This window comes from Sorex araneus, chromosome X (genome assembly GCF_027595985.1).
Source record: "Sorex araneus isolate mSorAra2 chromosome X, mSorAra2.pri, whole genome shotgun sequence".
Lineage (NCBI taxonomy): Eukaryota > Metazoa > Chordata > Mammalia > Eulipotyphla > Soricidae > Sorex > Sorex araneus.
The window spans coordinates 203,174,870-203,187,195 of NC_073313.1; the positions used below are offsets into that span (position 1 = coordinate 203,174,870).

General features: G+C 35.9%; 1 protein-coding gene across 2 annotated transcripts in view; it reads right to left on the reverse strand.

Moving 5' to 3' along the window:
* The window catches only part of ABCB11 (ATP binding cassette subfamily B member 11), a 92,273-nt gene that overhangs the window by 35,349 nt on the left and 44,598 nt on the right, over positions 1-12,326 (reverse strand). For both annotated transcript variants that reach the window (XM_055122373.1, XM_055122372.1), the window contains exons 16-17: positions 11,841-11,916; positions 5,793-5,874 (exon numbers count right to left, since the gene is read on the reverse strand). In XM_055122373.1, coding sequence (XP_054978348.1) covers positions 5,793-5,874; positions 11,841-11,916 — 158 coding nt within the window. The remainder of the gene's footprint in view (positions 1-5,792; positions 5,875-11,840; positions 11,917-12,326) is intronic.

A 12,326-nucleotide genomic window follows, 5' to 3' on the forward strand; every position in this document is an offset into this window, starting at 1 on the left:
AAATTGGAGGATGAGGAGACCTAACTGTGATCTTAGTTCTGACACAATGCAAATATGAGACGAGTCGATCACCCCACTTACAGTTTAGAGGCACAGACACTTTTTAATATCTCTTGCAAGTTTTCAGAGTCAAAATGCGAGCAACCACAAGGTGGAGATAATTCCTTTATGTAACTAAACCTTCTGCACTGCAACAAAATTCTCATGATTAAGTGGAGAGACCAAAAAAAGTCTTCACCTTTTTTGAGTAAAAGGAAGGATGTTGCCTGTTCTTGGAGCTTGAAGAATTTTAATAAATATTACAATGTTTAAAGGGGTCAGGAGAGATAATACAGTGGGTAGGGCATTTGCCTTGCATGTGGCTGACCTGGGTTCAGTCCTTGGCATCCCATCTGGTCTCCTGAGCACTGTCAGGAGTAATTACTAAGTGCAGAGCCAGGCGTAGCCCCTGAGCATCACCTGGTGTGACCCAAAAAGCCAAAAAAAAGTTTTAAAATTTACTTTAGAAGAGCATACAGTAAGTGTTTGAAATAGTTTAAAATGTTGCTTAGGGTTATAAATTCCATAATTTAAATTTTATTAACACCAACCTTTTATATCCTTTACAAAAGAAACCTAATTCTTAAAATCTGAAAGACTAATATAATTACCATAAAAATAGGAAGCATTAATGTAAGCATAGTTATTTTCTTTTTAGAGCTTTAGCAAATTCACATTGCCTCTCATGCCATTCTTTTCACCCTTCTTTTTTTGCTTCCTTAACTACAAAGAGAAAATAAAGTGACATCTTTCAAAGTTACCCTGGTTAGACAGAGATGGCACACAAAAAGAAAATTACAGGTCAAGCACTCTGTTGAACACAAATGCAAAAATCTTCAACCAAATGAGAATTCACAGTAAAATGTGACCTAAATTTTGATAATATATTAAAAAGATTATAGACACATGCTCAGTTGGGATCTATCCCAGGGATACAAGGATAATTCAATATATGCAGGTCAACTAATGTGATAGACAAACATAAATTCAAGGCAAGACAAAATTATATGAACAACTCAAAAAGGATTTTGATATATATAATATGCAAACAAGATAATTTTTGACAAGATCCAGCAACTCCCATTTATAATGCTAAAAACTCTCAACAAAACAAAATAGAATGAAATTTTCTCAACATATCATATATCATATCATATAAGTCACATATCATAAACCTAGATTCATGAAGTGGGGTAAGGAAAGTCTCAGCAATAAATGGTATTGGAATATTTTATTAGCCACATGGAAAAAAAACTCCTGGATCCTTGTCTCAAACAATAAAAAAAGAGAATTCAAACTGGATTAAAGATCTTGATATTTGACACGATTATATAAAATACATCTAGGAAAGCATAATGGGACTCTCCACAATATTTCCTTCAGAAGTATCTTCAAAGAGTCAATGCTCTTGACTAAGAAAAAGAAGCCAAGATAAACAGGACTAAATCAAGCTAAAATGTTTCTGCATGAAAGTAAAAGAATGGCAGAAAATATTCACTCCACAAATCTGACAATGGGCTAATATCCAAGATTCACAAACCACTTGCAGAACTTAACAAAAAAACAACAGCTCATCAAAAATTGGTGAGAGTAGAGGAACAGACAGTCAAGAAGACATACAGATGGCTAATAGACACACAAAGATATGCTGTTCATCACTTATCATCAGGGAAATACAAATCAAAATGAAAATGAAATACCACCACATACTAGTAAGAATGGCTTACATAAAAAAGACTGGTAATAGCAGGCATTGGCAAAATTGTGGTTAAAATGGAAACATTACCCTAAAGTCCCTCAGCACTGTCAGAAATGAACTCTCAAAAAATTAAATTGAAGTTCCACTAAGAAATAGCCAAAGCCCCTCCACCCAATTTAAACTTGAGTTTGCCTGGCTGTATTTGGTGCGAAGAGAAGGCAGGGTTCTCTCCTAACCTCACACTCATGAGTTAAGAGGTCAGTCATGAATTATATTATCATTGATCATTTATTATAAATTATTTTAGCATTTTATGCCATTATGTGGAAATTATTATCATGAATTATTTGTGCTTTATTGATGCCAATGTATTGACATGCTCATATTAATTTCTATTAATTTGTGCTAGTTCCATGATAAGCATTCATATTTAAAACTTAAATTATATAATTAATCAGCTCAATTATCTTCTTGGGAACAAATATAATTTAAACATATATTAATATTGAATCATTGATTAAAAATATTTAGTCATTAAATGGGTAAAAAAGGGCATTTATACACAATGGCATGCTATGTAGTTATTAGAAAAGATGAAGTCTTGTTGTTCACTACAAAACAGATTGAAATAGAGGGTATCACACTAAGTTGAAAGAGTCAGAAGGGGGAAAAAGTACCATAATCTTGGTCCCAGGTGAAGAATAAATAAACAAACCAAGGAAATACATGATCTCTGGTGGAAACAAACCCTGAGATATTGTCAACAGAATTGCCTCACTGTGAACTGAGGCTGCAAAGGATGGGGACGGGACCTATTGATAATGGTGAAGTTTTTGACACTGGCAGTGGAGATGCTGTAGTATCACTGCAAGTATAAAATCACCATCACTGTCACTGTCATCCTGTTGCTCATAGATTTGTTCGAGCAGGCACCAGTAAAGTCTCATTGAAAAACTTATTGTTACTGTTTTTGGTATATCCAATATGCATGGGTAGCTTGCCAGGCTCTGCCGCGCGGGCTCGATATTCTCGGTAGCTTGCCAGTCTCTCCGAGAGGGACGGAGGAATCGAACCCAGGTCAGCCGCGTGCAAGGCAAATGCCCTACCTGCTATGCTCCAGTCGCCAAGTTTAATATAAACACAAGTAATACATATTTACTCTCTATAATAAACTCATAATGTAGTAAACAAGATAGCATGAGATAAAATAAGACTCAATTTTTCAAATAAAAAGTAATGGAAGATAAAAATGTGTGATTATTAAAATCAAAGGATGAAGTGTAATGATTAAAGTTTGGAAATCATATGAATGGATATAGAAACTATAGTATATTAAACTATAGTAGCACTGTAGCACTGTCATCCCGTTGTTCATCGATTTGCTCGAGCAAGCAACAGTAACATCTCCATTGTGAAACTTGTTGTTACTGTTTTTTGCATATTGAATACAACATGGGTAGCTTGCCAACATCTGCAGTGAGGATGGGATACTCTTGGTAGCTTGCCAGACTCTCCAAGAGGAATCGAACCAGGGTTGGCCGCATGCAAGGCAAATACCCTACCTGCTGTGCTATCACTTCAGTCCTAAACTATAGTATATAATAATAATTAATATATATAATTAATATATTATATTAATAATATTCCATAATATAATAAGTATTCGACTATAAGAAAAGATAAGAACATGCCATTTTGTCACTACATGGATAAATTTGTATCATGCTGAGTGAAGTTAGTCAGAAGGAGAGGGATATAAGCAAATCCCTTTAGATATAAACAACTAGCTAAAGGCAACAGAACCTGAAAACTGGTCTACAGAACTGAAGTTACCATGATGGTGATGGAGAATAGAGAGAGGCCAAATTTAAAATTCAAAAGGTGAACTGAAGTGTGTGTGTGTGTGTGTGAGGGGTGGAATGCAGATCAGAGGTAGAGGTTGAGGATTTCCATGAGATAATTGTGGAGGGACGCAGAAACTCTGGTGGGTTCTAGTATTATTACATTGAATGCATGGAACCTCATCAAAAACATTATTTTAAATCATGCTGCCTAAAATATAGATAAAATAAAATAAAACAAGCGTAAACTTTGAAAAGATGTCCTTTAAAAAACTAAATTTCAGGAGAATCTCCCGACCCTGTACCAGGCTGTCTTCATTTCGGCACCCTGGAGGGGGCGTGTTGAGTTTCCCTTCCCGCCCCAAACAGAGCCCCAGCAGCCGAAAACCTCCAGAACCCAGCAACAGCCATGCCCAAAGCCACTCTCCACATGCTTGGACAAGCCTCACCCATGAAGGAACCCACAGAGGAAGCCAGGTATGCAGGACCTGGGGCTGAAATTTCTAAACCTGCTCAGATCAGGACTGGGTCTTCTCCACCCAGACCCCCAGTTTTCCAATAGCTTGGCAGCCATACCCACAAACTGCCCCGAGCACCATGTAATCTCATCAACTGCCAAGATCCAGAGACTATAAAACAAAGCTCCTGGAAGAGAATGATGCAGTATTTACTGGAGTGCACGGCCGCAACCTCTTATACTCTAGCGCACTGCTATACCTAAAGTAGCACATGTGTGTTTGGTTTTAGTATACTTGCTTGTATTCTTGTATATACAGCTTAAGTGGCCCCAGAATGAAATACAGCAACCTTCACACACCTCTCTTATTGTGGTGGGAAGATGCTTACTGGATGTGTGGGTGTTTGAATAATATCTGTAATAAGCTATTGTGAACTACTTTATGAAAATAAAATGTATACAAATCGTAAAAAAAAGAGTTCTACAATCAACAAAAACTGACAGTAACTAGACAGACCTAAAATAATTGTTTCTTATAATGTGAATATTCATTGTTTACATGCTTCAAATTAAAATTCCTAAGAATATTAACATTTCAAGAGCTACAAGTTCTATTCAAATATTAGTTTTTTGATTTAGAGACAACTGCTGGATTAGAGCTATTGTGACTGGATTCCACGGACGTCAAAAGACCGCATGGCCGGCCACCTATGAGATGGTCAGACTTCCTCGTTAAGACCCTAAATGAATAGTTTGAGGCTCTTCGTGTTCCTGGAGCAAGCAGACACCATTGGGCTACATTAGCACGTGACAGGGATGAATGGAGACGTTACTGGAGCCTGCTCGAACAGCTCGACAATGGGATGACAAGTGATACAAGTGATAGTTTTTCTTTGACTCAACTTTTGCAACATCAAACAAATTATTAAATATATAAACATGATAAAAATAAAAAGAAGTAAATTTAAACAAAAAAACTAAATTTCAAGTTAATATTTTGATTTAATGCCCAAAAACCATTGCATTCAAATAAAAGAAGAAAAGGCATCTTAATCTCACTCTAAAATAATTATTCTAAAATTGTGTGAAGCAAAAAAAGTCCATAAAACCTTCTTGGCCTCAATTAATTTTAAAATTATAATAGTTCTTATAAGAGGTAAGTAACCCTATCAAATGCTTGTGTTCATCAAAAGCTTTTGCCAAGGTTTAATTTAGAAGATTTTAAAAATTGAGAGAAATTTTTCAGGTCTTATTAAAAACTTTTAAAAGGATACATTGAATCTAAAAGTCCACTAAGTATATGTAATATCTGTGATTATTAAATAGGTCATTTGAATGCCATTAAATAGACCCTAGTAGCCCAGGTTTAGCACCCATGTATTTTTTAAAATACTCTGCAATTCCTTTAAAATATTGTTTAACAAGATTGGGGCATGGGAGGGTGGTGAAAGGGAGGAGTGCTGGGATCCTTGGGAGAGGGAAGTGGGCACACTGTTGATAAGTGTGATGTTGGAATTTTGTGCATGGGAGGCTGCCATTAACTGTATTGTAAATCACAGAATCTCAATCAATAGACAAATGTATATGTAAATACAATGCTTGAAAAATAGTTTTTATCTGGTCTTAATAGGTTTTTAAAAGTTTAATCTGACTTAATAAAACATTCCTAGATGAAGCCTGACAATTCATATATTCAGGTTTGCAATAGTTCCCAGAAAAGACATCTTACATTCTCCCATAAGTCATTATGCCTGACCTTTCTGTCTTCTTCAATAGCTGACTGTGACTCCTGCACCAGGTATGAAAGTTGAGACTTGGAGCGTTGCCGGATGGACGCTCTGTAAATAAACAGAAAGATGCAAGAGTCTGTGGGTGGGTTGGAACAGGATTTAATGGGTGTCTAAGTTTACATAACACATATTGAATAAACAAATACTTGGTAGGGTATATGGAAACCAGGTAAAAGGATTTCCTGGTTCAATCTGACAGAGCTATTCTTAGGATAGAGTCACAGTTAGCTTCTACTTCAGAGAGTACCCAATGAAGGAGAAAAAGATTGGGAGCAGTGGTTACACACACAGACCCACAAACACACAGACACACACACACACACACACACACACACTTCATTCCATTCATTCCAAATCAACATGTTTTTGCTGACTGGTACTGCCTTTAGGCTTTAGCTTATAGTTTTGATTTTTTGCTTTTGTTATTTTAATACCACCTGGATACAAATGTAAAAGGGATGAGGATGTCTTAAAAATTTTAAGTTATACAACACGCCTAGAAATGCATTTAGGTAGCAAATGACTTTGTGAAAGATAATTCAGTTTGAAATGTTCATTCATTCATGCAAAACAGACTTATTGAGCACCTATAGCATGAAAATCCAATGCCAGCTGCATTACATATTTACCTCAAAAAACTTAAAATGCTATGTAATACTAACATAAATATGCAACCCAGGTGTAAGAGAGAGTGTGGTAAGTACTATTAGGCAAATTAGAATAAAGGATACAAAAATTTAAAGGACAAAGAACTGCATGGCAGATGTTATCAGGAGAGGCTTCATGAAAGGGGTAACTAAGGTAGGATTTGGGTATTTGTAGAATAGAATAAAAGCAAGAGAAAAGAGATTTTTGATTGAGAGAACAGTATAAACAGAAAGATGAAGACAGGAGAGTGAGAGAGAGAATGATGAGTGAGGAAGAGAGGGAGAGAGAGAGAGAGAAAGAGATGGTATATATAGTTAGTAAAAGTCAGATGTAGGAAGTGATTGGTTCAGACTGTTTGGGGTTTATTCATGTAATTTCTAGAAAGTAACTCCTACTTTTCTATAAGTTAAACTTGAAAGTGTGTGACATGAGAAAGTGCTGGTAATTAGAAGAAAATTTTCCTCAAGGAAAGATATTTCCTGAAGTATAAAACCAACACTGGAACCAAAAGTAGAGCTAATGGGGCTGTCAAGGTAGTCCTGACGACAAATGCCTAGTTGTTGACTGAACACGATAGACAATGTTCCTCATGCTTAACACCATTGCAAGGAAAGCACATTAATCTACATATTTGCCTATTTCCTAAACTTTTCTTATTCCCATGTAACCTGATGAATTTATTCTGACACCAAGAGCTCAGTCTTCACCATTTTGAAATATCAGTAGGGATCAGTAAACCACAGCCTGTAGGCCAAATTTGACCTCCCATCAATGTTTATAAATAAAGTTCTACTGGAATATTTTAAAAGCAAAAGTAGAGCTGCAAAGGGAATAGAAAGAAACTGCATCTCTCTTGGACAGTCTGAAACCCTGCTTTACTTAAAAATGAAACCTCCTTTTGGCTCCATGGCTTGGAAGCTGGCCTCACATGCTGGGGGAAAGGCAGCCCGGATAGAGTAGGGAATACCAAGTAAAATGTGGTTGGGGATCCCGCTCGAGAAGAGAGATTTGTGCTGAAAGTAGACTAGAGACTGAACACGATAGCTGCTCAATACCCCTATTGCAAACCACAACAACCAAAAGGAGAGAGAACAAAATGGAATGCCCTGCCACAGAGGTGGGGTGGGGTGGGGGGACGGGATTGTAGGGTGGGAGGGATACTAGGTTCATTGGTGGTGGAGAATGGACACTGGTGGAGGGATGGGTTCTTGAACATTGTATGAGGGAAACACAAGCACGAAGATGGGTAAATTTGTAACTGTACCCTCACGGTGACTCACTTATTAAAAAATAAATAAAAATTAAATTAAAATTAAATTAATTTTTTTAAAAAATGAAACCTTTTTAGACCTTAATTGTACAACTGATATTTTTTCCCTTCAAAAATTAAATCAGGTGCAGTTAGGTTTTTAGTAATGTGCCTTAAGAAAGAGAAGCCAAGCCGAAGATGTGCAAGGAGGAAAGTTACACTATCAAAGCATCTAATCTGAAATAATATGGTATCAAGAGAGGTTGTAGAGATGAGGAAAAAGTACATCAACTGTCCTAGTGCATTCAGTCTAATGCATTCTAATTCATTCATAAAGTTCTGCCATTGGCATTCAGGTAATATTTTTCAAAATATCAAAATATCAAGATGATGCCTGCCTAAAATATGTGATTATCTGTTCTTGTTTAGAAGTTAGTAGCACATTAAGTTCATCACTCTATTTTGTTGCACATACTGTTAATGACACTGCCATCTCCTTAGTCACCCAACTATAACGCCCAGGTCGATTTTTCTTCTCTTCCCTCTTCCTTGTTCCCTCAAACTCTTGCCAAGTGTCATTATGACAAGGTATGAAGTCACTCCTTAGCTTTACTCCCAGCTACTGACCTCTGGGACATTTCAGTTCTCTCCCAGCTAGTTGAAACACTACAGTAATAGAGTCATTTCTCTGTTAGGTAACTAAGGACAAAATATCCTCTCCAGAAGGTGTAAAGATTAGGTCTGCATCAGCAAGAAAGATCAAGGGGTAGTGCTGAGATTGTTAAGGTCCTGGACCAAGCAAGGAAACTAAAAATACTGGATGTGAATGTGGAAAAGGAGAGGGTGTCAAAATTTGGTTGATTTCCTCCCAGTTCTGAGCATGGGATATAGAACTGGAATATAGTTTTCCAAATCCTATATCCCAATCTCCTCAGATTTCTCCTACTTTCATCTTAAATATATTTCCTCCCCCTCCTTTCTTTTCCTCCGCTGTCTAGCATAGACTGATCCAATAAAACATAGTAATGGTTTAAGACAGATGCCCAACCAGCAAGTCAATCCTAATAGCAGAATAAGAATTCTATCAAACCTCTTTTCAAAGACAAACATCAGTTTTCCCCACCCCGCCCCATCTTAGAAACTGTGTACCATTTCCCAGTGCAAATAAAAATATCTGACTTGAGGAATAAATGCTCTCTCTGCCTCTCTCTCTCTCTAAATATTATTACTTAAAAGTTAATTACTTTAATTGCAGTTATTACTAAATCACTCTTGAACCTAAAAGAGGACATAGCCATCAGAAAGACAAAAGTTAGGGAAATAAGATATAAATTAACATTTTATTTAGTCATCTTTTAGCAAAAAAGGAAAAAAGATCTGTCAGTATTACACCTCAGGATATTTTTAACAGATCTTGTTATCCAGACTTAAAAATTTTTCTCTGCGGGAGGTTAATAGCTATGTTCTGTGTGTAGATTATATTTCTGAATTCTTTTCCTATTCACTTAAATATGTAATTTGTACGAGTAGCCAAATAGAAAACATTTATATTAAAAATGATGATCTTGTTCTAATAATAAACTAAGTAAGCTATTCATAATGGATAAATTATTCATCTGAAAGTTTTAAAAATAATTATATTCTTGTTGATATGGTCACAAGATATATCTCCTTTTTGCTAGTTTCATCCTAGTGATCAAAAGAATCAACTATCATGAGATGATAGTTCACTTGGTAAAGCCCATGCCTAACATGTTCAAGGCCCAAAGTCTGATCCTGGGAACTACACACTTTTGCCTCCAACACCACAAGGTGTGATCCTGTGTGGCCCTTGAGCACCACCTGCTCAAGTGCAAATCTGTCAGGTTTAAGGTTCAACAGTGGGTATGACCAGCTGTATGAACTTTAAGGTTTAACAGCGGGTATGACCCCTATTGACTATAAAAGCAATAACAGTGAGAAAAAAGATGTCTCATCATTCTCTGTGCTGAAGAACTTTATTGATATCTTTATCAGCTAGTATTTCTATTTCATTATCCTTTCTTATTAAGCATGGTAAAGTAATGCCAAATGTCTATTAAAAATTCAAATAATTTTGACAATTTTCACAGCTGCAAATTTATAGGATAGCTTGAAGATATTGCTTTGTTATTTTCCAAATTTAAGAGAGCACATTTCTTATAATTTTTTTTTGAATAAAGGGGCCAGAGATACAGAGGTACAACTGGTAGGATGCTTGTCTTACACTTTGCCAACCCCAATTCAATCCCCAGAACCCCAGGTGGTCCCCCAAGCCCACCGGAGTGATCCCTGAGTGTAGATCCAGGAGTAATCCCTGCGAACAGTCAAGCGTGACCCAAAAAACAAAATAATGTTTTTTTCTAAACAAAAAAAATTTAAAAAACGACCTAAGTATAAATTCAGTAAAATCTTTATTGAAGTTCATAGTTGAAATATTTGAAATTACTGCACAAATGTTTTAAGCCTCTTCAACCACCTTTTATTAAAAAATAAATGATCTTGAATGAGCAAGTCTTACAATTGAACTTTTGTCCAGAACAATCATTGGTTAGATGTCCTAGAAATTGTATGGACAATGGTAGAGAAATATGCTGCCTACCAATTGACTAAAGTCTCCTCATATAAAGAAAAAAAACCTTGAATGTTTTTACAAATAAAACTCCTAGACAGAATTATTTCTAGAAAGAATTTTTCTTGATACATAGTTAAAAAGTATTAATCTCATTGAGGCTATTTGAGATATGGCCTTATATTTATTTCAGATGTATAAAATATTGAATTGATACATAAACATTTATACATAATACACATGTATAAATTAAACCGCTATCACAAAAATAAATCTAGTTATAGATACATTTTTAATATTTAATGAATCCTTTTAAAGAAACTCTTAAGACTAAAATTAAAGACTAAAATTTAGGGGCTGGAGAGATAGCACAGCGGGTAGGGCGTTTGCCTTGCACGCGGCTAACCCGGGTTCAAATCCCAGCATCCCATATGGTCCCCTGAGCATGGCCAGGGGTAATTCCTGAGTGCAGAGCCAGGAGTAACCCCTGTGCATTGCCAGGTGTGACCCAAAAAGCAAAAAAAAAAAAAAAAAAAAAAAAGACTAAAATTTAGTCTCATTTGTAGCATAATGCAAAAATATTTTGGTTTTATTTTTTGTGGTGGAAGGGATTGATCCTAGGGCCTCATATATGCAAAGCAAATGCTCTGTCATAAAGCTATATCCATGGATCAAAAGTGTTTTCAAAGTAGGAACCCATATATTGATGCAGAGAAAAAGAAATAGCTTATGTGAAGAAAATTCCACTTAACTACTAGGCAGTATATTTTTATTCCATTTAGCTAAGACATTCTTTTACTTGCATTGGACTATTCTATGAGCAGAAATATTTGTAACTCAATTGCAGCACAACAATGAAAGGGAATTGCTAAATGGTATGAATTTGACCTCTATCTAAAAGAGTGCTTCATATCACAGTTAGTACTGAGGGAAAGACTAAATCCAAACACTTTTTAGTTCCTTTTTTTCAGTTCAGTAAACACCATTTTTACTATAAAGCAGGTCTATCAAGATCCTATCCTCAATAAAACAGTTTTATTTCAAAAATTCCAACTCTTATAAAAAGGATGCAAGCAGAGGGTACAGGACTGCACCAAATCACAGATGCCCACATTCACACAAGAAGTCTCCCATGGAATAAAGAGAAAAATCAAAGATTCATTTGCATGCTTATACTATACAAGACCTGGGGCAATACTTCAGGCTCTTTTTGCATCTGAGATGTTACCTACGGATTATATTTGGAGAGAACATCCCAGACGAATTTTATTTTTTTGTCTATTCATTGGCTGGTTTGGTTTCTTTTTCTTTTTTCATTGTTTTCCTTTTAGTTTTTGGGTAACATGCAACTGTGCTCAGGACTTTGAGCTTAGGGATCACTCCTGACTGAGTTCAGGAGATTAGTTGTGGTGCTGGGGATCGAAACCATTTGTCCAGGTGCAAGGTAAGTAAGTACCTTACCAACTGTACTGTCTCTCCAGCAAAGAATATGTGAAGACTCAAATCCACCCCATGACTTGAGTTTACCTTAAACTATCTCGGTAGCTCCCTCTGCTAAAGCTCATCCTGCTCTCAAGTCCAGACTCTTCAGTTTCATCCTTTCCTAGACAACACAAAATAAGGAATTCCTTAGTATACAAAATCAGCAGAATCATGTCAAAACAAAACCAATTGCTATATTTGGTTAGAATATCGTTACAATGGCCATTGCTTAGACATCCTATTAACTACATTGTAGTAAAGAAAACAGCACTTGTCTAGGTCATTCTATCAAAGAGTTTCAAAGCATTCAGCAAGATAACCTATGTGTTTTTGATCTTCACAGAAATAGACGCCCTATAGCATAGATCATTAAAAACTTTAAGGGAAGCCCAAATAGAAGTTTCAAAAAGTGAGAGTTTAGTAAAAATCTGAAAATCTTCTCAGAATAAATCATATATCAATTATATATGGTAGTTATATCCAATGGAGTTTACAAGTCTAGAATTGATATGGAGATGGTTAAAGTAGTTG